Raw genomic sequence first — 27,729 nt, forward strand, 5'->3', positions numbered from 1 at the left:
AGTAACAATAACCTTCACTCTGGCCAGTTTTCACATATGTAGCATGATAACATTTATGAAGACGAAATTTCTAATTTATTATTTGATAAAAGCAACCTTTTAAAATCTATGTAATATAAAAAGGCATAGAAGCAATTATCTTTTTATATTAATAAAAATGAGTGTGCAAACCCCCCCCAATTTTTAAGTGTAATATTCTTTAATCATATTAGTAGAATAAATTTAGACCATATACTAAAATAGTGAAAAAGAACTCATTTCAGATACACAAAGAAGAAGATGAAAGAAAGGAAAAATAATGGAGATATACCTATCTCCTAGAACTGGAAAGGACTCTGAATCACTATCTGATTTTGTCCCAGATCCCTAAATGGCTCCCTCAAGGACTGAACTCACAACCCTGGGTTTAGCAGGCCAATGCTCAAACCATTGAGCAATCCCTCCCCCCTACAAAGAGCTCAGTGAGAGTGTGTTGTTTATAACATTTTACATGCTTTTGTCAAATGTGCCAAAAAAGGAATTTTATGTACTATATTCTTGTAACTTCCTCCGAGTTTTTACCTAAGGTAAGAATTTAAGCAGAGAGCTTTGTATTGCATACCATGTACTTCCAAAGCTTAAATTGCTCTGGTTGGCAATGCATCAAGAACTATTTCAATCTCCTCTAACTGAAACTTATCCTTACTTCAGCTGCAGCCAGTGATGTCACCTCCATCAGGTTCACTGCTCGGAAAGCAAACACAGCAGCTGCCAGGACTGAAAAAGAATGCACAATAATTAAACTGCTGACCTATTAATTAAATTGTTAGAATTAATCTTGATCTAAAATTATTGACACTCCCTCTCTTTAGCAACCATTCTGTTTTTGAAAGATAGCAAGTAGTGGACTTCAGTGCTCTAGTTCTTGCCATGTGGCTGCTCCTTCATAAAAATGAATAAGTATGTTACTGTGTTCCTTGGAAAAAGTTGAGTAATAATATGTTTAAGGTGACTGGGCTTTAACTGTGTGAAAATAACATTTTAAATTGGTTCTTTAACTTAACTAATGTTGTTACTAAAAAAAGTAAATAAAGTTCACATTTCTGAAGAGCAGGGGTATAGAGTAGTAGAAAATAAGGAGAATTTTTAGGACTCCTATTGTTAGTAAAGGAGTCATCTTTCCCGGGGTGGAGGGCAGGGAGAACAACATCTTTTGTATAGCAGTGACAAACTAACGTAAACTAGACTATGCACTATGCTATCTTTGGGGCAGGGAACATACAGGCCTTCTTTTGTGTTCACGAAGCAGCTAGCATTTTATCAATGCTACCAAAAGAAAATACTACTACTAATAATATTGAGAAGTAGTCACAATAAAAACCAGTTTAACTCACTGACAATTCCTGTAAGAACTGAAAAATGCATAAATTACTGCTTTACCTATTTCATATATATTGACTTTCAGCAAATCTGTTTTCAGCAGTCAGATAAAAGGAACTGAATTTTCCTCTCTTAGTAACATCTATTTTAATTTGGCATGTGTTATCCTTAAAATTATTGATAAATATAATTTTCCATTACCAGCAAGAATTTCTAGAGAATTGTATCCTAGGATTCTGTCCCACAAAAGCAGAAGCTGGTCTGTAGCTAAGTAACCAGAGAATGCTCGTACCATCCATTTAAACGATATTCGTAGTCTGTAAAAAAATGGAAGACAAGAAAGTATTATATTTTTCTCACAAATTACAGATATACCATTCAAAAGGAATTCCATGACCTGCAAGTCTTTGTATTTATTATTATTATTATTATTATTAATATTTATGCTGCAGTAGTGTCCTGAAATCCTAATCAAGACTTGTAGGGAAATGTTCAGTATCGTCTATGACTAGGCTCCACATCAATTTTATTAATATAAAATTTCCTAATCCACGAAACCTACTGAAAGGGTTCTAAGTCACCTCCACCCAAAGCCTTTTTGACCTGCTGCTCACAAACAGGGAAGAATTAGTAGGGGAAGTAGAAGTGGGTGGCATCTGGGCAGCAGTGACTATGAGATGGTCAAGTTCAGGATGCTGACAAAAGGAAGAAAGGAGAGCAGCAGAATACAGCCCTGGACTTCAGAAAAGCAGACTTTGATTCCCTCAGGGAACTGATGGGCAGGATTCCCTGGGAGGCTAATATGATGGGGAAAGGAGTGCAGGAGGTCTGGCTTTATTTTGAAGAAGCCTTATTGAGGGCGCAGAAACAAACCATCCCAATGTGTAGAAAGAATAGCAAAATATGGCAGGTGACCAGCTTGGCTTAAGAGAGAAATCTTCTGCGAGCTTAAACACAAAAAGGAAGCTTACAAGAAGTGGAAACTTGGACAGATGACTAGGGACGAGTAAAAAATATTGCTTGAGCATGCAGGGGTGTAATCAGGAAGGCCAAAGCACAACTGGAGTTGCAGCTAGCAAGGGATGTGAAGAATAACAATGAAGGGTTTCTACAGGTATGTTAGCAACAAGGTGGTGGTCAGGGAAAGAGTGGGACCCTTACTGAATGGGGAAGGCAACCTAGTGACAGATGATGTGGAAAAAGCGGAAGTACTCAATGCTTTTTTTTTTTTGCCTCCATTTTCACACACAAGGTCAGCTCCCAAACTGCTGCACTGGTGAGCAGCCCTCGGTTGTGGAAAAACAGATTAAGGACTATTTAGAAAAGCTGGACATGCACAAGTCCATGGGGCCAGATGCAATGCATCCAAGGTTGCTGAGGGAGTTGGCTGATGTGATTGCAGAGCCATTGGCCATTATCTTTGAAAACTCATGGCAATCAGGGGACGTCCCAGACAACTGGAAAAAGGCAAATATAGTGCCCATCTTTTAAAAAGGGAAGAAGGAGAATCTGGGACACTACAGACCAGTCAGCCTCACCTGAGTCCCCTGAAAAATCATGTAGCAGGTCCTCAAGAAATCCATTCTGAAGTACTCGGAGGAGAAGAAGGTGATCAGGAACAGTCAACATGGATTCACCAAGGGCAAGTCATGCCTGACCAACCTGAAGTACTTACGGTTGCGCCCCAATTTCTCGAAGATGATAGAAGAGCTGAGGGAGATGGGTTTGAAGAAGTGTCTCAAACAGCAAACATAGTGACACAATGCCCTAGCAAAAACAACAACACCACACCCTGAAAACATATATTCACTATTACTCATATATTCAAATATGAATATACTTTTAATTTAAGCATTAAGATAAACTATTAATACACCAGTGATACACAACTAGAGTAACGTGAGCAAACCAGATACCTTCAACCTCTGAGGCCTTGATCCTACAAGCACCTCCATCCTGAGTAACTGTATATATAATGAGTAGTCACATTCAACTCCATGTCACTCACGTGTAGTATCTGTAGAGTTAAGGTCTAAAGGCCAGATTTTTATACGTATATGGGCACTGAAAGATACGGATAGGTGCCTAAGTAGGATTTTCAAAAGCACTTAAATGACTAAGTTCCATTGCCTTCAATAGTAGTTAGGTGACTAGGTACTTTTGAAAATCCCACCTAGGCTCTTATCTATATTTTAGGTGCCTAAATCTCTTTTAAAAATCTGTCTTAAAGTCTATTAAAGGCCCAGTAGTACACAACCTACGTGGTCTTACTTTTAGTCTGATAAATTAGACTCCAGTTACACTACACTTAATCACTGACAAAAACAGGGCTTTTTGAATTATCTTTTATAATCAGAAGAAGTGACAAATTGAATTATTACAAACAAGGACAAGTTAAGTGATCTAAATTGTGGAAATAACATTTAAAAATTTTCTCCTTTTTAAAAATTCCTTTTAAAAATCATGAAACTAGCATACATTCCCATACACTGGGGTACTATGCTGCTAATATCCCAAAGCACAGACCCAACCCTATAAAGGTTTGTTACCAAACAGAATATTTACCACTGTGATGTTTATTTATTTGAACATCAGTGTGACTATTCACAGTACTAAGTGGTATTCCCAAGCATTTGCAGGATCAGTTCTAAGTCACTTTTTAACAAAATCTGTATTACAATGGATTCTTAATGGCCCTCATATTTTAATTTTATAGGACATTCTTCTGTGCTGTTCACATAATTCATAATACATTGTTACGTAACTGGAAATATGATTGCTTTCTTCATTTATAAAACCTCTTAATGGAAAAAACACGTGTCAGTTTAAAACATTTTCTATAGCTTATGTAGGGCAAGAAGAACTTGTAATCATGGTAATTTTCAAAATCGTATGCTTAGCTAAAAGAATACCATTTTCTTTTAAATAAAAGTATTTTATCAAAATGCAATTAACAACTAGATTTTATAAGAAAAAAAAAGAAAAATGTTATACTTTAATACTGTCAATACTGTGAACAGCATAAACAAAAAATAAGGCAACCAAAACTTTATACAAATGCAAGTCAATTTTTGAAACAACTCTGCATGCACAAACACTTGCACATGCAAGTGATGGAATTTGTGTGAATTCTATCACCTGCATATGACAGTGGTTAAAAAAGTGCATTCAAATAAGTTTATACATGAAAATGCATGAGTAAATAGGGGCTAAGCTGAGACCCCTTTTAAAATGACTAGTAATGACTAAACCTATAAATTATAGTGCTCAAGTCTCATAAGAGTCTTAATAATAGAGGTATCCAATGTAATTATAGAACAGAGTAACTCAAAGAACACTGAAGTCCATCCTCTACTACCTCTGTATCACACACACAACTAACTGGCCTCATTCAGGAAGGCACTTAAAACATGCATAAGTGCTGTTCTGAATTGAGGCTTATATTATATAAAAGCTCTGGCTCCCCCCAAAGTCTGACAGCATGACCACTGTATTATTTAATATGTCTTTGCCAGAGAATTTTACTATTATTGAGGTATAAATTATAGGATTTCAAATACAGCTATATAATGTTACTTCAGCCGTGTGACATTTTTCTCATAGTTAAAGGGACATAACTCAGCCATGCATACTTAAGAAAATAAAATCATGCTACTACGCATTATTGTTCAATAACAAATAGAAATATAGACTGATTAAGTGTTATTTCCTAATGAACTTACAGAAGGATGAGAAGAGATGGAATGGAGTCTGAAGAAAAAACGCACATACATCTCACGGAATATCTGATATAATTTGGAAGGTTCATGGTACAGAAAACAAAGTGGAGCAACTGAAATGATAAAAAGAATTTAATTGACTCAATGTTGTAAACTGTTAAAATACTTCAATGAGCAAGTGCATGAAGTAAGAGGAAAAACAAGCCAATAATCTCTTTAGAATAATAAATTTATAAATTAGTTCTGATTTATTTAGAAAGGTATATTTATTTTTAAATATTAGATCCTATAATTAAAAGAAATGACAAGCAAAGGTGAATGTTGTAGTCCATGTTACAACCCTATAGATTTCAAGAGGCAGAACGAACTGGATCCCGCCTATTCCATAGACCCAGCCCGGCATAAGCATCAAAAATATGTTTTGAGGATGGATAGTCCAGTGGTTCGGGTGCTAGATTTAGACTCAGGAGACCTGGATTTAATTTCGTACTCCATTACAGACTTCCTGTGTACGCTGGAAAGTTACTTTGTCTCTCTCGGACTCAGTTCCCCATCTGTAAAATGGGAATAATAGCACTGCCCTACCTCACAGGGGTGCTGTGAGGGTAAATGCACAAAAGACAATGAGGTACTCAGATACGACAGTAATGGAGACCATAAAAGTATGATCAGTCAAAGGATACATGGACAGTTGCATACTCACGCTAAGATATGGATGAAAATTTACATTTACTGGGCAATCATTATGAAGTCCTTTAAATACCAGCTGATTCAAAAAATTGCTACCTAATTAAACTAAGATTTCTAAAGGGTGGTTTCAACTCTAAACATCAAGTCATTTTAAGAGCCAGTTTTAAAAACAAACCTCCAGTTTGGTAGAGAAAGTGAAGGACTCCTGGCTGTGACTTCAACATTATCAACTGTTAGGAGGTTAGGAGGAGTTTGTAACCAAGCAGTTTAGTACTTAGAAGACCCAGATTCTCTATGCCAGCCAGGGTTCAAACTGGATTCCATACTCAAGTGACACTCCATCTTTTGTAGCTCAAATAGTGGAGAGAATAATGATTAAATCTGTATTGTTAATGGTAGGGAATGCAAGTTACTAAGCAGGAGTAGTACTTCTTGTGGCTTTCTCCTATTCTGACTTCCCAGGCTACCTATGCTCTTCACAAAGAAAAGCTATTGGAAGTTATCAGAAAAAGCAGAAACTTAACCAAACAAAAACATTGCATCATCATCTGCTGCAAGACTAGTTTTAATTAGTACATTTGTACCAGCTGCCTTGTCAGTTCTGAGTTTTAAAGGATTTTTCACAAAATACAGAATTCATTTGTTTCTGGAATTCTTGTTGGCATAATGACATGTTCATTTAATCTAAACTTTTTTTTTTTAAAATCAGGATTTCCAGAGAAGACATACTAATGCAGTAAAGGGAGAGAGCCCAAACCATCCAGTATTAACAAGCTGCTAATGTTTTGTGAATTATTCATAAAAGACATTTTTGTAATTTTCCTCTTAGCGGTAAGTGATGAACATTCCATTATATGATGCCACTCACTACCTGTCCCAGCCACGTGCTTATGCCAGTGGGCCTTTTACATACAATTCATTTTTATAAGAAACACTCTTCACACACATTTCCTGCCTATTTGCAGCACAAAGATAACGCAGTCTGGAAAGACATCCTCTCTCCCCATTTGTGTACACTGAAATTCAATTATCATGAATGAAGCTAACTTCTGACCTAGAGATCAGCTACTCCAATAATAGTTCTCTGTATAGGAACTCCCACGTTAGCAAGTTACAACAAGAGCAAATGAGATCAGTCTGGACATTTTTCTAATTATGCATACATACCTTGGATACACAAACACGTGGAATACGTAAATATTTAAAATGCATAAAAGAATAGTTTACAGGTTTACCAAAAATATGTGGATGGTGTGATATAAACTGTGGTTTATTTACAAAAACTATGCAGAATTATTACTTAAAATAGTAATATCTGAAAGTCATACTTACCATACATTGAAAAACCGTGAAAAGGAATTACACCTAAAAATAAGGAAGGTTCTTTTATCCTTTTATTTTTATCTATTTATCCATATAAGTATTAATATTTATTGCTTTTTCAAATTCCTAAACCAAGCTTCGTGCTTCACAGGAACAACTACATACATATTCCATATCCTGAAGACCTTAGAGTCTTAGACCCTGATCTTGCAAACACACACATGCTTAATTTAAACAGGGGTATTGCCACTGATTTCAGTAGAACTACTCACATGGTTAAAGTTAAGCATGTTCTTATGCACCTGTAAAATCAGATTAAGGACCTGATTTAGCAAAGAACATAAGCACATATTTAACTTTAAGCATGTGCTTATGTGCTTTCATGAAATCAGGACCCAACTTCAGATAAGACACAACCAGCAAGGGCCATACACTGACAAGAAGGATGGAACAGGGAAAGAAAGAAACAGAGTTACAGTGAGTTCATGCACTACCCAGTAAAGACATGCAGACATCTTGGCAGTTGTGTTGTCTGTCTTCCTCTCTTTTCCAAATCATTTCACTTCCCATAGGTGACATGGCTGAAATGAGTGTTCAGACAGGATTTGAATGAGGAGAGGGGAGTGTATGGCAAATGGTCTAAGGAGGATGCTTCATTCTTAGGGGGCTGCCGAAAAGAATACATGGAGACAGGGGTGGGAGAATGGGACAGAGGATGTGCCAAGACTGGCATCATTGCTGGAATGGAGAAGACGCAAAAGGAGACAAGGTTAGAGATACAGACCCAAGATCAGTGACGTAGGACCTTGAAAGCAAGGACAAAGAGCATGAACTAGATATAAAAGGGCAATGACAAGCCAGCAGCAGGGGTCAAAAGGGAGGGCAGTTGATATGGACAAAATGACCATTGAGAAAAAAAGATTATAACAGCAGCAATAAGGGGAACATTAATGCTATTAATGTGATAAATATATTCATACATTTGTGCCTAAAAATCAAAACCAAATGTTCAAAAGCGGAAGCCTAAAACTGGCATCTCAATGGCATGCTTTCTAGAGGCGCTGAGCAGCTGGGGAGTAGCTGGATTAAGTGGTGTTCCAGTCAGGTCCCCTAAACAAGAATCAAGAAGACTGAAATATGAGCTGCTATCCCAACCCTATGCCATCAAAATATTCCTCCACATAGAGAATGCTCAAGTGGCTAATAAAGCTAGAATTAACCTGGCTTTGCAGTGGCACAAAGCAACATAACCCAGTGTGAGGTTCTAGCCCAATAACTCTAATTGCATTATACTACTGGCTAAGGTTTACTCTTATTCTGCTTATTTGTTAAGTTTAGCTTATTTTTGCATTGCAAAAAGTAGTAATTTTCCCATCTTCCACTAGAGGAGGCAATAGTATAACTCTTACCATTTGGTGGATAAAAAACTGCATATTCTTCCATACCAAGTTTTCCTGTGAATGAGCAGACATGGGTTTAAACACACTCAAATGGTAAAAAGTCTATTTAGAAACATGACCTTAATTTACTTTTCAGTAATATCACAAAAAAAGTTCATTAATAATGATTTTTTTTTATCATTTGCTATTGACCACAAGCATGCAAATCTTTTCACACGAGTCACAGAGTAAAAGAAGATAAAGTGTTCCTCAAATACATAGACGTGACACAACAAAGGAGATTGACAAATAATAGAAGGGAGATGAGGGAGAAGGAGGAGTTCAATAATAGGATTGTTACATTTTGTGTTTCGTTACATAAAAATTAATAAAAGAGTATAACTGACTCACTCATTGTGGGCCTTGCAGACAAAAGCGAGTTTTCAGAAGGGATTTAAATGAAAAGGAGAGTGCCTTGGCAGACCAGAACAGGGAGAATGTTCTATGCATAGGAACAGCACTTAGTAAGGTGCAGAAATGTTAGTGAGAGAAAAAGGAAATTGTTGCATTAAGGCTGAATCACTGGAAGAGTGGAGGGGTACCATAACTGATTTACCTATTTTTCTTTCAAATCTTAAAATCCCTATTGCTCCAACAAGCCCTTTTTTCAAATCTAATATCAGTGCCAACAACAAAAAATGAACACACACACTTTCTTCTATTTCTATGCAAAATGAGCATGTGCTAAAATTATTTGTAGACCCACAATAAAAATATCAACCATCAATTTTGAGGCATACTTCAGGGCTTTTCTTAAACACAACTGCACCTATTTTAAAAGATGCTTTTAATTTCTTTTCTACAGTTTTAAGATAACAGAACATTCAACTAGAACAGATATTTGAATTCATGGTTTAAAAATCTTAATAAATGATTACTTGTTATGATAAGAAAAAGGATCTCTTTGAATATTATAAGTTTTCATCTCTTGTTCTTCGCATTTTGCAAATGTTATAAAGTAGGATCCTCTGCAGTGAGAGAGAGATCTTGCCAAATCCAGCAGGAAACCAAGAAAATCTGTATCACATTATATACTTTCCTGTACAGTAGAACCTCAGAATTATGAATACCATGAGAAAGGAGGTTGTTCATAACTCTGAAACATTTGTAACTCTGAAAAAAATGTTATGGTTGTTCTTTCAAAAGTTTACAACTGAACACTGATTTAATACAACTTTGAAACTTTACTATGCAGAAGAAAAATCCTGCTTTTAACCATCTTAATTCAAATGAAACAAGCACAGAAACAGTTTCCTTGCTTTGTCAAAATAATGTTTTTAAAAACTTTCCCTTTATTTTTTTAGTTGTTTACATTTAACACAGTGGATGTACTGTATTTTCTTTTCTTTTCTTTTTTTTTTTTTTTGGTGGTCTTTGCTACTGCTTGATTGCATAGTTCCAGTTCCAAATGAGGTGCGCAGTTAACCTGTCAGTTTGTAACTCTGCTGTTCGTAATTCTGAGGTTCTGCTGTACTAGGGAACCAATAGAACTGGATCAAAAACTTCCCTATTTAGCTGTGGCCAACTGTATATACACACGCATAAACCTTGTGGGAAGAGAAAGTTTATCTACTTAAAAAGGACTTAGTTACAATTAATCCGATTTTTAGATTTAATACTATCATATGAAGATGAAATTTAACCATAAATACATTAAAATATGGCTATTTGAATACACTGAGATTATATACACACACATATAAAACATACAATCATACACAACACATACATAGTGGTGATATACATGAGATAACTTTCAGGAATTTATTATAAGCCGCAGTATCATGTACATTCTGTCCACTAATTCACTGGAACCAGAACCTGTTCTAAACTTTTAAGTAGGTTCAAACAAATGCCATTTTTTAAAATGACTCTGCCAAGAAACTATCTCATCCTTCACCAGACTGTGGAGTTTCTCAATAAAATTACGCTGAATGGAAATCCAAATGGTCAACATTCAGTTTTGCTCCAATGGTAACTTTAATCTAGTATCTCATGAATGTACTAGCCATGAGAGTATACGATTGGAAAGGGAAGAGTCCCAGCTTTCCAAGACTACATACACCACTTGCTCCGGGCCCTCCTAGCACGAGACAGCCCAGAGATATTTGGACTAAAGTTTCATAGGTTTATAAAATTTATTTGTTATATCTGTCCTTCCAAGTACCATGCAATTAAACTCAAGCGGTGAAATCGTGGTTCTGTTAAAGTCAATGGGAGGTTTTCTTTTATAAAGTAAGCAGCATATACAGAATACATGATAATTTGACAGGCTAGGATTTTATTGGCACTCATTCAGAGTATCTAAAGTAACTTGCTCATGACTTCTCCATTCATGGAGTAATATAGCTAATTATCCCAAACTTATGTCAATAAAACTTTACACCATTTATTGTCTGTATACAGTAAAAGCGTTATCATCTGGCATGTTGGAGGAATGAGGGGAGGGGGCGCCAGTAAGAGAAAAATTCCGGTTAGCTAACAGGGAGGGAGTTTGGGTGTGGCAGGGGGTGCCAGCCCACCCCACCCCAAGTGCTGGCTCTAAGCTCCCATTGGCAAGGAGGCAGCGTACAGAGCTACCTAACTGCACCTCCACCTAGGAACAGCAGGGACAGGTCCCTGCTTGCAGGGAGCCGCTCGAGGGGAGCACCCCCCGTATCCAGCACCCCAAAATCCCTCATGTACCCCAACCCCCTGCCCTGAGCCCCCTCCCACACCCAAACTCCCTGCCAGTGCCCACACTCCACATATTAGATGAAGAGCTGGAAAAGAGACTGTGAGTGGGACAGAAAGTGCAGAGGGTAAGGGTAGGATACGATGGACAAAGAGATTGTGACAGGGACAAGCCAGGGATGGGGAAGAGATAGGTTGGAGGGGAAGAGGTAAGGGATCAAGTGTGGGGTGGGGAAACGGATAGAAGAACACACTCCTCTCCAGAGCCTGGAATGGAACGCAGATTCCTGAGTCCTCTGCTGTCAGCAAATATTTGTGAAAATCCTGACAAAATGTCCCATCTCCCATAGTTTTTGTCCACACAGAGGATGACAACCTGCTACTACAATCAGTTACTCCATTAGCTCAAGTGGCAGAGGTCTGTATAGTAGATCTCAAGGTTCCAACCCTGCTGATGACCCCTGTAGGTGTCAATACGATGACATATGATGGAATTTGTTTTCTCAGTTTGCTTTTTAAAAAAACCTAGGAAATTACACATAAAAAAACCCCTAAGTTAAAATAATATTAAGGTCAAGAACTCCTAAATCAGAAAACATGAGAATTAAGATTGCCCGTGCATATGTGTATTCATTATTAGATAGTCTTCAATTACATGATCATATATTTGAGCTTTCTCTAACGTTGACCTTCACACCTAGGAGAAATTCCCTGTAAACATCTTCAAAACTAACATTAGCTTCCTCCAGAACCCTCCATAAAACTCTCCTCTGTCAATAGGCCTACGTAAAATTGACAAAAGCTACACTGTTGGTATGCTGAGACTGCAGACTATCCTGCTGACCAATATTGTCTCACTAGAAATCTTTGTACTAACCCTTTGGTCTGCCTGTAGCCATCTGTTGTCTGTCAGACAGTAAACTCACTGGGACAGAGACTGCCTTTTCGTTCTGTGTTCGTACAGCACCTAGCACAATGGTGTTGTGGTCCACAACTGGGGACCCTATGTGCTAATACCAGTAAAACAAACAAATACCCTGATATAAAACGCGACCTGATATAACGTGGGTTCACATATAACATGCTAAAGCTCTGACACACTGCTCTGAGCAGCGCGTTAAGGGTGCCGGACCAGGCCGGGGCTGAAGGGTTTGAGAAGGGGCAGAGGGTCTCAGGGGCAGTCAGGGCTTCCGGTGGGAGTCTGGGGGTCAGGAGCTGTGGGAGGGCACTTTTGGGGACCCCGCAGTCCCAGACTGGCCCAGGGGATTAGCAGGGGGCTGGGAGCAACCCGCTCTGCTTCCCTCGCCCCGGCCCCAGCCATGTCACTTGGGGGAGGGGGCTTGGGGGAAGGGATCCCCCTGCACTCACCAGCAGCAGCAGAAGCAGAGCAGCCTGGCCCCAGCCCACTCCACTCAACCAGCTCCCAGCTGCAGCGCTCCACTTCCTGACGCAGGTGAGTAAGCGGGGGGGGGGGGGGGGGGGCTTTTCCCAACCTATTCTCACTCTCCTGCCCGGCAGGAAGTGAGCACCACGGCTGGAGCTAGCGGAGTGGAGCGGGCTGAGGCTGCGCTGCTCCACTTCCCGCCGCCGGTGAGTGAGGGAGCTTAGGGAAGGACGCCCCCCCACCCTCCCAGCAGCGGAAGTGAAGCACCCAGCCCCAGCCAGCTCCACTCGCGCAGCTCCCAGCCGAGGCGCTCCACTTCCCGCCAGGCAGGTGAGTGCAGACCTTTCTCTAGCCACCCCACATAGCGACAAGCTGGCCGGGGCAAGGAAAGCGGACCGGGTTGGGGCCACGTCGCCCGCTTCCCACCCCAGGTGAGTGCGGGGGCATCTTTCCTCCTTCACTCACCGACGGCAGGAAGCAGAGCACTGCGGCTAGGATCTGGTGGAGTGGAGCGGACTAGGCGTGCCCGCTCTGCTTCCGCCGCTCCAGTGAGTGGCTGTCAGGAGAGGGAGGGTCTATAAGGTCAGAGCAGTCAGGGGACGGGGGGTTGGGGGGGGTGGGTCCTGGGATGATTAGGGAGGGGATCTCTGGAGGGGCAGTCATGGAATAAGGAACGGGGGGCAAAGCAAATTTGATATAACGTGGTCTCACCTATAACACGGTGAGATTTTTTTGTCTCCCAAGGACCGTGTTTTATCGGGGTAGAGGTATAATTATAATATTTTCCCTGCCTCAGCTAGCTCATTCTGTGCGCTGAATAAGGCAGGGGTTCTGTGGAAAAAACAGTATATGATCACGTAATTAAAGACTGTTTCATAATGCACATACATAGGCAACCTTAATTCTGGCATTTCCTAACTTCTGAGTTAACTTTGTGATCTTAACTATGTTCATCTAATGTACTTTGTGTGTGCATATGTAATATACATAAATTAAGTCCATAGAGATTTGCTTTTGTGGTATACTACATGCAGAAATCAACACTACTCTTCATATTATCTTACACAATACTTTTTCTTTACCTCGTATGTATGATTTGGGTGGAGTAGCGCTATTGTAAGAAAAGTGCTCCAATACTGATGTATCTCGGGAAAAACAGAGTAGTACCTGCAGAAAGCAAAGAAAAAAAACATCAGCTGACTTGCTCGATGAACAAAAAACAGTGTCAAACACAAAATTATGCACTGCCTGTTTCATTTTAAGATCTTCCGTATCGAATGCTATAGAGTTAATAGCGAAAAAACTCTTACGAGACTATTTTAATTTTTGAAACACGTTATGGTCCAAGATTTCTAGGTTTGTATTTCCAGACCAATGTATGCTGAGATGTGTGTGTAAACCATTTGCATATGCAGTTATATGTATGCATGTAACTGATCACTTACATGTCCAGCTGGTCATTTCAATACCCAATTACCATGACTGATGGCCATTATACTAACTGCACAAACAAATGAAGCATGGGCATTTTTGTGTACGTGCAGTTCCTAAGATTCTCTATCAGACACAGAGCCTTTACAGAACATCTTGATATTGTATATTCTCAACATTCACTTTATTATGAAACAACACAATGGGAAAATACCAGATTAGGAAGACAGCACTATATCACAGCACTGTCAAAAAGCATATTTAGTGTTTAATAGTTGAGGACAAGAACACAAATATATCTGAACATGGGAGATTATTCTAGATTCTGAAGAAGGAAATCCTGGAATAAGTATAACTAAGGTGACCAGATGTCCCGATTTTATAGGAACAGTCCTGATATTTGGGGCTTTTTATTATATAGTCGCTAATTACCCACCATCCCATCCTGATTTTTCACACTTGCTCTCTGGTCACCCTAGGTATAACAATAATAAAAGATGAAATATATGAATCTGAAGTTACAGAAAAATTGTGTCATATTGTTATATATTTCAAGATCTGAATGTTATCATGCAATCAAAGATTGAACCATCATAAACATACACAAGGTGGCAGAGTTAAAGTTGAGTCTGCTGTTTCCTGACTTGAGTGTTTCTCTCTGCAACTTTATACATTCTTTAATATAGTTTCTAATAGGGGAATATTTTTAATCTGGACTACAATTTTAAAAAAAGATCGAAAATGTTTTAAAATGTAGTGCTGTTTCATTACATATTTTCTGTTTAACAAAATTAATTGTTTTTTCTTTGAATAAATTATTGTGAATAGTTTTCAAATAATAAATTGGTTAAAAATAAAACACACAAAATTGTGACTTTTGTAAACCCCTTGCACTTCTTTTTGAAAACAGATAATATTCTTTTTGTGATAACATTTTACCTTTTTGAATCTCAAACTATTTCTCATATTTAAACATCTTTTTAAAAATAAACAATCTATCTTAAATACTCTAAATTAAATATTATTATTTAATAATTCACAATCATCTTCAAACTGTAACCATACACAGGCAAAGTTAATACTCAGTATATGTTAACTGCTGTGGGAGAGACTAATCGAAAAAGGAAATAAACAATGTTCCCCAGTAGGAAAAAGAATCTAACATTTATCTGCAGCCTTGTCTTAGGAATTCGCATGTCTGGAAATTTTAAAATCAAGACTGGACATCTTTCTAAAAAGTATGCAATAGCTCAAACAAAGTTATGGCTTGATATGGAAATTACTAGGTGAGGTACTTTGGGCTGTGTTCTGCAGGAAGTCAGACCAGATGATCATAATGGCCCCTTCTGGCCTTAAAATCTATTAATACTGTGTCTCACAGACAAAAGAAATAAAGCCAAAAGAAAACCATGATAACACAAGCTCTTTTTAAAGTATACAAAAGAGGGGTGTTTAATTTTCTTCTTAATTTTGGACTGATAGCATAACCACTAAATTCAAAGGATAAACCTAAAGTAATAAAATCATAGGGCATGGGATAAAAAGGAATTTTACAATGGATGTCAATGGAGCTGAATTATAATGTAGGAGAGTTATGAAGTGGTAAAAATGTAATACAGAAATCACACTAATGCAAATAACTGAAAACGATCAACTTTTTCTCACTGTATTCTTCACACAAGGGATTATATATGACTAGGGGTCTACCAAATTCGTGGCTGTGAAAATCAGGTCATGGACTGTGAAATCTGGTCTCCCTTGTGAAACTGGTATCCGGCCACCCAGTTCTGAAAGCAGAGTGGAGAGCGATGGCTGCTGGCCAGGCACCCAGCTCTGAAGGCAGTACCACTGCCAACAGCTGCACAGAAATAATAAGCAATCCTACACTTCTGTGCTGCTGCTGCTGGTGGTGAGCTGGGCACCTGGCCAGCAACCTCCACTCTCCAGCCACCCTGCTCTGAAAACAGAGCAGTTAGCATTTTCTCCCATGGCCCAGCTTGAGGCAGCGCCAGTGTCAGCAACAGCAGACAAGGAAGGATGGCAATACCATGACCCCAAATAGTCTTGCCATTCCCTTTTGGGTCAGGGTCCCCAGTCTGAGAAATGCTGCAGAGAATTCACACATTTTTTGTAGGCTGGTCACAGCATAAATAGCAAATGCCTGTTTATAATGTTACCAACCTGCGAAAAATATGTGATTACACCACAATTTAAGTAGACTCCTATTTATGACTAAATGAGAACCAATGGTACAACTCAATATTATAAAGGATGATGATGATGATGATGATTACACCTCTACCCCAATAGAATGCGACCTGATAGAACACAAATTCGGATATAACGCGGTAAAGCAGCAGTGAGCCCCAGGCTCTTTAAAGCGCCACCTGAGCCCCACTGCTTTACCACGTTATATCCGAATTCATGTGGAGCCCCGGGCCCTTTAAATCAACATCCGAGCCCTGCTGCGGGAGCTCTGGTGGTGATTTAAATGGCCAGAAGCGCTAGCTGCTGCGGGGAGCCCGGGGCCCTTTAAATCCACACCCGAGCCCTGCTGCTGGAGCTCTGGTGGTGATTTAAAGAGCCCGGGGCTCCTCGCAGCGGCTGGAGCACCAGGCCCTTTAAATCACCGCCGGGGAACCCGGTCCAGTCCGGCACACCATACCGGACCAAATCCAATATAATACAGTTTCACCTACACCTCTACCTCGATATAAAGCTGTCCGCAGAAGCCAGAAAACATTTTACCGCGTTATAAGTGAAACTGTGTTATATTGAAGTTGCTTTGATCCACCGGAGTGTGCAGCTCTGCCCCTCCGAGCACAGCTTTACTGTTATATCCGAATTCATCTTATATCGGGTTGCGTTATATCGAGGTAGAGGTGGATAAGGCAGTGAGATTTCTTGGCTCCTGAGAACTGTGTTATATTGGGGTAGAGGTGTATTTAATCTTAATATTATCATAAGCCCAGATGCTCCAGACAGGATCAGGGTCCCACTTTGAGTCCCGTACAAACCTAAACGGTAGATGTCATCTTTTTCCCAAAAAGTTTGCAATCTCAGAATAACTAATTCTGCCAAAAAATGAAGTACTAGATAGACAACTGATTCCTATATCCCTTTTAAGCTGTAATTTTCAGTGTTCAAATTCTCTTCCTTAACCACTTATCCCTCTCACTTATTTGGAATCAGCAAATAATATGCCATGGCAGAGTGATTCTTAAACTGTGGTCTGTGGAGCCCCTTCTTGGTGGTCTACAGAATGAAACAATCTGAGAACTTGTTGAAGATGAAGATTAGGTAGGAAGTGAAGGCTGTCTTTAGGAGATATACTTCTTTTACAAACTATTTTGCAGAATGGAATAAAGTACTAAATGGAATTAGACAGAAGAAAGAGTTATCAGAAGTTTACCGTTGTTTTTCGAATCTTAGAATCAAATTTAGCTCTGCACTTTTCAAAAGAGCACACATGGATTTAGCTAGGTGACTGTTGTTGAAGTCACTGGATATTATGTGGCTAAAATCAAATACTTTGAGGTTTTTGTTTCTCTGAATTCCTACAGTCACACTCACCTTTATTTCTCAAGACTTAAATGTTGAAAGGAAAACCTTCATATGTGACTATGTACTGAGAAATGACTATGCAAAAATATCATCAGATTTAGCATATCTTCATGACTGTCAGATAACTACTAACTGTAACATATTTATTGAGCCAAACGAACAGTTCGATTTCACCTCCCAACCTGAGATGCTAAGACGGACAGAAAAATTATCTTCTATGTATATTCTTCTCTGTTTAGGAGTCAGAAGTATTTGAGACTGAATAAATATGGACACCTGGGATGTCATTTTTATGAAGTCTCTTTTCAGAGTATAAATCACATTTTAATTCAGATATATTTTTATTTGAAAACTGTAATTGTACTTTTAGTTGAGATGAAATAGAGATATAATTTCAAATGGACACTTAAAAGAAATGTGTAAAGTTGTATATATACAGATATATTTACATAAATATATTTAATTACAAATGTATATATTTTCTACAAGCAGCACAGTTTCTTGGTTATTTTTTCCTCCAAACCCTAAGCACAGATTTACATAGGGCACACACTTCAAAAAGGCACATATTTAGTTTCATGTAGCTATAAAAAACAAAATTAAACAAGCCCACCCTAACAACTGTGACTAATCAAGCCGAAAGTGCTGTGAAAATGGTAAGTTTGCTCCATGACATTTATGTTGACACTGCAATCAAATACACATTAGGAAATTCATGAATGTAATCTCCTTCCATTTAAAAAGATTTAAAGGGAAGTAATGTAGATAATTCCATGTGAACTAACTAGAAATTATTTGCTAGAAATAAATAATGTTAGAAATGATGAAAATGACATTGCTGCATCCACACAATACTATAATTACTGTTTTTTATTTTCAAAATATTTAACCACTTCATTACCCATTACAGTAGGCCATTGTCAAGCAACATTTTTATTTTTAAACTAAGATTTTGACTATTCTTCTCAAGACTTAGTCAATTTGTGGGCCTTTCCACCCTACTTAAAAAAAAAAAAACACTAACTTATAACTACTGGAAAAATAAAGAACAGGTTGGCTTTATCCCTTTTATGTCATTGTATTGAAAAAACAAAAGGTAAAATCATTTCCAATTTGGGGGCTTCTGAATAAGTCTTTGTCTCCTCCAACACACTCCCATCCAAGTGTCTTACTCAGCTTCTAGACAAGTCTTGTTCAAATTCAGAAATATTCTATTTGATAATACAAGGGACTTCAGAAAGTCAAGGGCATTGACACAGGAGAGTGAGTGACCCTGATCTTTCAGCAGCATAAAGGTTACTTTATATAACTTATATCCAGAAAGTGATATTATTTATTTTTTGTATTGCAGTAGCATCTACAGCCCTCAGTTAGGGGCCCCACTATGCTAGGTGCAGTTCAAACGCGCAAAAACACAGTTCGTTCCTCCTTCAAAGATGTTATAGTCCAACAAATACATACTTTCATCTTTTCTAAACAGAACTAGCTACTTACCTGATATAAATAATCCTCAAATACAAAATAGTAGTCATCATTGCTTGCTGTCAGCTTTACATCCTAAAATTAAAAAAAAAACAGCAGTTTGGCATTGAAAGATAATTTTTTCATTTGGGTGATGCCTGCAGAATCTAGACACAGCATAGTTGTTAAGGACATTGTTTCAGCATTAGTGAGTTTCCTGTCACTTATCAGCTGATGTCATACTCATACACGGACTTCATATTTATAGTTACAACACAAAAACACTACAATGGTTTAATTACAATCATATTCTGGACTAAAATTCAGAGACCAAAAGCTCTGCCCTTGGTGTTTATTCAGACCAGCATCAAACAAAAAGCATCCTTGAGTCATCATTAACTACCCACCCCAAACACCAGCTATTTAGGGCTCAATCCTGCAGACAAATCCTCTGTGTTCTTTAAATAACGACTGGATTCTACAATTGTCATTCATGCTAAAAGGAGGTTACTTACTTGTAACGGGAATATCTGAAGATAGACTTCACATATTCACACTCATGGGATGCATTGCGTCTTGAAGCTTGGACTGTGGAAACTTCTCACACCAGTGCCTGTTAGGGGGCTCACACATTCCTACTGCTGCTCCTGCTCCTACCCCTTCCCTCAATGCTTGTTAACATTCTGAGAGCGAGGCTATAAAAGGGGGCATGATGTCCCGTCTCAGTTCCTTCTAGCCTGCCGCAGAGTCAATATTTCATTAGCACTCTGAAGAAGAGGGGAAGGTGGGCAGGGAGTGGGAATGTGCAGCGTCCCTCTCAAAGAATTCCAGTTACAAGTAAGTAATCACCATTTCTTCTTCAAGTGTCCTCTGCATATACTGAGTCATGGGATAGTTTGGCAAGCCGCACCCCATGACTAGAGGGTGGGATTCAGTGTCCTAACTGAACAAGGATTGTATGGCCCTGCTGAACTGAGCATCCAATATAGGTGCTGGATCTAATGAATTGTATTTTGGAAAGGCATGACTAGAGCCTCAAAGTAGCAACCTTACATATTTCACCAATCAGGACATTTCTGGACATGCTAGAGAAGTAACCACTGTGCAAGTCAAGTACTTCTATAAAAGATGTGTGCCATGCCTGTGTGGCTCCTTGTGCCCAGGCGCAGAAGTGCACATGTACCCTGCCTCAATTTCCCAGATTAGGTTGTCAATAAACTAATTAGGTTCACAGCGCCCCCATCCACCCCTGTCCCCGCACACCTTCTGAGGGTCTGATTTATTAACAGGAAGTTCAGCAGACACACAAAAAAGACTTTCACCCAAGCTTCTTAGCAGGGAGGCAAACTCCATCCAAGTTTATTAGTCCCACTTGAGTCTAGTAAACCCATGCTCAGGCTCATTATCCACAAGGCACTCTGGATGATGTCTTCCCTGTAACTAAGGCCTCTGCAGGGCTTTTGTATTGAATACAAATCCTCATCTGGCAGCATGCAGCTCATCACAGGCTAGGCCTTCTGCAGCTATCTAGGAAGTGCCTCCATAAATTCCTTTTCCTGAGGATTCTATTGCTGTGTTCCCTGGGAGCACCTCTCCCTTAAAAGCCTCCTAGCGGCACCCTCCTCCAACTGAGCATTGGTAGCTTTGCCAGAGCTAGCAGACTAAAAATAACAGCATGATTATGGTGGAAGATCAGCAGCTTGTGCTAGCTTCCCAAGTATGTATCCAGGGGGTCAGGAAGGATAGTCATATCTAAAACTGGGAGACACACCTTACTCTGAATTAGAACTGAAAATATCAAAAACTAGCTGAGAAGTTTCCTCTAAAACAACTGACAGAAGCGTTAATATTGTAACCATTCTACCCATGAGATAATTAAATTGCAAATCCTCCAAAGGTGAAGAGACTGCAGCATTACCAACATTTGCATCAGGAGAAGAATCATTCTCAAGCTCTGGTTATAACTGCTGATGTTTCATTTGAATTACAGGCTTCTCTTCTTCAGATAAAGCATCCAGTACTATAGTGGAAAAGTGCTCTCTGTAAGTAGATACAAAAACTGGATCCAAGAGTCTCGGATATGAGGTCTGAACCTTTTCCTATCTCTAGTCTGAGATGAGTGCCTATGCTAGCAAGGCTGAAGAAGGTCTCTGTGATGCCTAGGCAATGGGCAATATGGCCACACAGCGCCAGGTGGCACTTGCCAATTCTGCCACTAACCCAACTATGGCAACATCTCATAGGACAAGATTATCCACACACATCATATCTAGTTGTACAGTCAGGTTTTTATGACTGAAAGCTCAGTAGAACATCAGTAACTCTAATGTGATCCAATTCTTCTTTGGATTGTGGATCTGATCTCAGATCTGACAATCACACTATTGGCAAAATAACTTATCCTAGCATCTATTCTAAACAATGGAGTACAATGGTGCGGAGGGGAACCTGGCTGACTCTTAGGGAAGCAGCCAGGGAATACCAAGATAGATTCCTCTATCTCTTCCTCTCATCTGGTGTAGAAAGATGACTCACAATAGCTTTCTTCTTCCCTCCCACAAGAGATGAATCATTCAGATCTGGGAAACACTCCAACTGCAGCTCTGTGTGCACCTGAGCCATAGGAACCAGATGTACTGGCAACAAGAGTTACAGAGTTGTTTTCAGATCCGATGCAACCCTCTGAACTGAGGAGAGATCCTTTGGGAGAGGTTCTCTCTGTTATGGATCACTTGTTCTCTTTGGCTTCAGAACAGTTAGGCTCTGATCTTGCTCTGGTGGATCTGAGGAATCCCCAGCATGTGGCTCTGGTCTCAGCCTTTGGAGCACGCTTAGCCTTGATAGTTCTTTCTTGGAACCAAGGTTTATTGGATCGAATGTGGCTTGGCTCTCATGTCAGAGGCCACAACCAATCAAGGTTTTAAGTGCTTCAAAGCTAGATACCGATAATGCCTTGGAACCAGAGCCCAGCTCAGAGACCAGTGCCTTTTGCACTGCAAGGTTTGGAAGGTTCCAGGCATTATATCAGTTTCCTGTCCTTAAGCTTGGATTCTTTAGCAGAGTTGGAGCAGACAGGCTTCGCAGCCGGTGCTTCTTGTGATAGTAAGGCTTGTAGCCTATTCTGCTGTTCCTTCCGTGCTCACAGGGTAAAGGTGCCGAAGTTTGAGCATCTTGAAGAAGAGTGACCTTCATCCAGGCATGCTATCTAAACATCTAGTGTGAGCATCTGATGCTGGAAAGACCACACATACATACAGACCATTTAAAATCCAGTTATTTCAACTTTGGATCCACCGTGGGACCAGAATCGAAGAGCTAACTACTATTAACTAAATATATCCCATAACTAATACTAACCATACTAATGCTAAAGCTAGACTAGACTAAGATACTAAATTCTTATTGAGAGAAGGATCTGGATTCAAAGCATCCAGAGAGGTTCACATCTTCCTGCTCCTGCAGTTGGAAGGAAATGAGGCAGCACAGACCACTACACCTCCTTTCAGAGCCTTACCCTTAGAACATTCAGAAACACTGAGGAAGGGATAAGAGGGAAATGTGAACACTCCAAAGAGCACTGCTACAAGAAGTTTCCACCATCCAATCTGCAGCAGTCAGCACATCCCATGAATGGGAATATGCAGAGGACACAAAGATGAACACGCTTTATTCCCATGCTCCATATAACCAGAACATTTGTGTTTTCTTTATACAGAGTTATTGCTTTGATCAGTAAATACTCACTAATTCATGAATTACTCACTTTGTAAATCAGGCTGTCCACTAAAAGATCATGCTGAATCACATTGGACTTAAGCTGTTCGTAGTACAAAATGTCCTAAAATGAAATAAATATTATTAATCATTCTTCAGTCTGAAATAAAGCCCCAATTTATACTTATATAAGTAAAATAAATGCTGATAGCTACAAAGCAAGGCATATTACTGAAAAGAAGGAAAAATTATAAAAAGAGATCCATATTGCCTGTAAATACCATTTGAAATATCCTTCCCCCTACTGTCAAGAGATATATTCCATTGTTCATCCTAAATTTCCTCCATAAAACAAGTAAAAAAAAAACTAGGGAAGATGCATGAGGATCCACATAATACAGTATTATTGAATAGTTGTATGTTAGAGAACACACAAAAAATGAGAATGAAGAGAAGAGTTGGACAAAATTGGAATATCTCAGTCTTCCAAACTTTTGCTCTCTCTAGAGCCAAGCCTGCTTGAAAGTTCTGAAAGAACTGTTCTAATTCTTCTCTCCATCACCTTTTATTTTCATGCACTTCTGTTTTTATGGGTTCCATCAAATCTTGTTTAAAATTAGTAATGTTAATATCAGTTAGAACTAAGTCAGGCATTTGATACAATATGAATATCTAAATATTTAAACCCACAAAGCGCCAGTCTAAATAGTATCAATGTCAAAAGAAGATCATATTGAAGAAAGGTTCAGACTTTTCCATGTTCATCTTAAATCACCTGGTTACTCTCTAAAGTCTGTAGAGAATATACTGGGGTGCACCAAAGAGGAAGTGTCCAGGAAGGAATCACTCTTCTGCTTTTGCCCATGTTGCCCATTATGACTGGGAGGAGCTCCCTACAAAAATTTACAAAGCCACTTTCTCCTCTTTTAATTCCCTTCTTAAAACTTACCTCTGCCATGATGTCACCAAGTGAATATGGCTTTACAAGCATTATGGGTTTACAAGGATTTTTAAATAATCTAGTTGCCCTCAGCTCCTTCCCTTCCACAGAACCCTTCTAGCTTCAAGTGGGACTCCAGAGGACACATTCATAGAGCTTGAATGATAAAGGCCCTAGACAACATTTGCTGGCTGATTTCTTGTAAGTGCTGCAGCAGAAGTGGTTCGATCAAGCAAGGGACCTGAAGAGTGAATGGGTAGTGGCCTTATGAGTAAGTCTAGGGAAAACATTTGCAAGGGGCAGCATACAAGAAAATAAGAAGGTAGTGGGAAATAGTGGTTGTTCTTTTCATACGGGTATTAACATGAGGGTGGGAAGAATAGTATGCTCAATTAAACCAATTCCATAAACTCAAGGACCAATTAAAATTAGGAAATTCTGAAACTAGGAAAAATACCGTGTCCATTTCATGTTAACTGAAAATAGCTCAGGGAAAAACATATTTTCATTTTTCTTCCCAATAAAGGGCAAATAAAAGTAATAAATCAGAATTTTGTTAAATATTTCCTTTAAACAAGTTCGGACATAAAATGTCCACAAAATGTAAATGATTCAGGATATGTACTAATTGTGCTTCTTTAAAAAAAAAAAAAAAGCTTTGGACAAAAGTTTTACTATTCATGTTTAAAGCCACTATTTTGAAGCAGACACTGTAATCTAATTAATGAACACAGTCAAATTAAAAATCACTGTCTGAAATTTTTGTTACTGCTATTACAAAACAATGAACTACATTTCCCATAAAACAGAAGAATTTAAGAAAAAACATCCCTATCTTTTCAGTTTATTTTGTGCATTTGAAAGCAGTGTGTCTGTTTCACTGTTTCCCCTTGTACAGACAGACACGCTCTGCTAATGGGCCATTACGTTGTGGCCTGAGGTTGCCCTACAAACAAGCCTGCCTCAGATTCCCCTTAAATGGGCTTCTCAAATAAATTTCAAAGGCTTTTTTGTTCAGTAATGCCTCTTCTCCCAGCATGCAATTTATTGACATAAGACAAAAGCAAAACTCAGTCCTGGGGCTTCTGTTCTCCCCATGAGTCTGCTCTTGGCAGCTCTTCCCTGCCTTGGCAAGCTATTCTCAGCCCTACCTGGCTGCAGTCTTTTTTTACTCCTGTGGAGTCTGCTTTCTTTCCATCCAATTCCACCCCTCCTTGGGGGTCTGGTTTTATCAAAAACAAATAAAGTCTCTTCAAATCCATCAATTTACCCTCTTACCAGGGATCCTCCTAGGCTTTTCCTGTCTACAGACTCACTCCCAAATCCCAGGTCTCTCTCTTCGAGCCTACTCACTCCTAATGGCCTCTGTATTCCACTCTGGCTTCCCTGAGCATCCCCACTTCTCTGCAGCTTCCTGCTACTCTTTATAGGGGAAATCACCTGATTCCTGCTCAGATGTACTTCCTTAGTAACTAGAGTTGGCTGGCCCCAGGCCTCTAGATCTTAAAGGGGCAAGCAACCCTGCTACAGGCCCCAATCTTACAAATATCTATGTATGCGCTAAGCACAAAAATAGTCTTGTTTAAAATCAGTGGGGCCGCTCACACACTTAAAGTTAAGCATGTGAATAACTGTTCGCAGGACTCAGGCTTTTTGCTAGTTAGTCAATTTCTTTTGTCTGTGTGGGTCTTTCACAAAGCAAAAAGAAAAATTTTAAAATACGAAAATGTGATTAAAATCCAGTAAAACAGGCAGAAGGACTCAGGCTGATTTCAAGTTAAAATTTTTCTTTAAACAAAATCAAGTTCTCATAGAATTGTACTGTCTGTACAATGTGTTACCACAGCAATCTGATGTGGTTGTCAAAAGATTGTGCACTAGCAGATGTCTACCAGCCCTAACTGCAATGAGAGCTCTATCATGCTACGCACAATGAGACAGGCTCTACTCCAAAGAGCTTCCAATCTAAAATAGAAAGACCAGCACAGAGTGGACAACAGGAAGTATTATATCTGTTTTACAGCTGGAGAACGGAAAGATTCACTAACTTGCCCAAGGTCACACAAGAAGTCTGTGGCAGAAATAGGAACTGAACTCAGAACTCCCGACTTCTAGTCTAGAGCTTTAACCAAAAGACTGATCCTTCCTCAGTTATATGTAATAATGAATATAATGAACATAACGGTTGCTCCAGAGATGACAGCACATGAATGGGAGTCAAGAGACAAGTTTTCTTCTCAGCTGTGCGCTCATGGGAAAGTCACTTAACTTTTCTGCTTTAGTTCCCCCACTTATAAAATGGGCATTATAATGTTTACTTAACACTCTCAGATCTGTGGAGCTTAATTTATTATTGTTTGTATGGCAGTTTGAGCTCCTAAATTGGAAGGCGATGTATATATAAAAATACTTTGCATTTCAAGTATGAGTATTTAATTATACCTAGAAGTAGCAATTTTGGCATATCTGAAACTCATCTGAAAGTCCTGAAACCTTTATCAGAACTATGCTTTGTCATTATTTGAAATGCAGTAGAGCCAATAGATAAGTCTGTATTTTCTGATGACTTCGTGCAACAGAGCATCTTCATACTTCATTATCTTAAAAACATTGATGCTAGGGACCACCACATTTTCTTAACAAATTAAATGTGTTACACATAGCTTTTGATCTACCAAGTTCAAAGAACGTCTAAAGAATTAAACATTTCTGCTGTCAGCATAACCAAGAATCTGAAAATTGTACTGGAGTGCACTGGGTTTCCTCAAAGAAGCCTATATTATAAATGTTTGCCTCCAGAACAGAAATACAATTAGACAATTAAGTAGAACCTCACTAAATTTGTACTTTAGGTGCCTGGAAACCCAATAATTTACACTTCATAATTCAGTTGTTTTTGGAAGCTGGGTAACCACAGGTAAAGTTGTTGCTGTATCGGAATGGTCAAGATGTGACAGGATGCTTGGCATTTGGTCAATGATGAGTCACTGTCACAAACACCATACTCAGCACAGTATAATGATCTGAAACAGGAGTCGCATCAATTTTCCATTGCTGCTCCTTCCAGCAGGCCATCTCACATGTGTCCCTCATAACAATTCTGGGTGCAGAAGTGGAGACAGAAAATGGACGGCCTCAGAAGAACGATATTTTAGAAGGGCCACTGCTCCCTTATTTTATTTATTTTTTTCTTTTCAGCTGTGCCACTCATGGACTCATTCAGCTGGGCCAGATGTCATGAGGAAGAGGTTAGCTGGAAAGCCGCCATCATTTGGGCTACACTATGTTGTTTTGGGCATTCTCTAAGATTAGTTCCATCCCACTCTCCCTCTTTCAGGTTTAATTTACAAAGAAGGGGAGGAGACAGAGATGACATTAGGGATTGCTCCACAACAACACAGCAGGACTTCAGAGCTGCTGCTGCTCAGCAACTGAATTTACTCCTGCAACAAATACCACAGCTATGGGAGAACACAGACAACTGTGACATTCTTAGATAATGACCTCTGAAGAAAAAAAAAGCAGAAGTTGTTCCTTATTAGACTCCAGTCTCTTTCCCAGGCTGCCTTCATACCAGTTTCCTCTTCATCAGAAGTGACGGAGCACTGCCCAGACAGTTTGCAGTGAAGAGGAACTAAGGGAGGAGAATCAGAAGCAACAACAATTGCAATAAACCCTGCAAGGTCACTGTCATGGCTACACAGATAACTGCACCTCTGTTCCCTTTTTGTCTCTCCAAGTGCACGCCACTCAAGTGTCAGACCTTGTGCCTTTACCTCTACTGGGGTGGAATTCCTCAGTTCTCTCACTCTTAGGCCTGGTCTACACTACGCATTTAAACCGATTTTAGCAGCGTTAAACCGATTTAATGCTGCACTCATCCACACTACGAGGCCCTTTATATCGATATAAAGGGCTCTTTAAATCGGTTTCTGTACTCCTCCTCAACGAGAGGAGTAGCGCTAAAATCAGTATTACCATATCGGATTAGGGTTAGTGTGGCCGCAAATCGACGGCATTGGCCTCCGGGCA

General features: G+C 39.3%; 1 protein-coding gene across 6 annotated transcripts in view; it reads right to left on the minus strand.

The window, feature by feature from the left end:
* Nucleotides 1–27,729, minus strand: part of TBC1D19 (TBC1 domain family member 19) — a 91,921-nt gene that overhangs the window by 3,938 nt on the left and 60,254 nt on the right. For 5 of the 6 annotated variants that reach the window (XR_004377320.2, XR_012655983.1, XR_004377318.2 and 2 more), the window contains 9 exons: nt 22,807–22,881; nt 19,077–19,139; nt 13,670–13,754; nt 8,501–8,545; nt 7,101–7,133; nt 5,082–5,191; nt 3,035–3,126; nt 1,561–1,676; nt 686–756 (listed from right to left, as the gene is read on the minus strand). Coding sequence is in view for 3 of the 6 variants with exons in the window: in XM_032806614.2 (XP_032662505.1) it covers nt 686–756; nt 1,561–1,676; nt 3,035–3,126; nt 5,082–5,191; nt 7,101–7,133; nt 8,501–8,545; nt 13,670–13,754; nt 19,077–19,139; nt 22,807–22,881 (690 nt within the window). In the remaining 3 variants the exon portion in view is untranslated. The remainder of the gene's footprint in view (nt 1–685; nt 757–1,560; nt 1,677–3,034; nt 3,127–5,081; nt 5,192–7,100; nt 7,134–8,500; nt 8,546–13,669; nt 13,755–19,076; nt 19,140–22,806; nt 22,882–27,729) is intronic. The other variant, XM_032806615.2, reaches the window with a different exon arrangement.

Source organism: Chelonoidis abingdonii, chromosome 5, assembly GCF_003597395.2.
Source record: "Chelonoidis abingdonii isolate Lonesome George chromosome 5, CheloAbing_2.0, whole genome shotgun sequence".
Taxonomy (NCBI): Eukaryota; Metazoa; Chordata; order Testudines; family Testudinidae; genus Chelonoidis; species Chelonoidis abingdonii.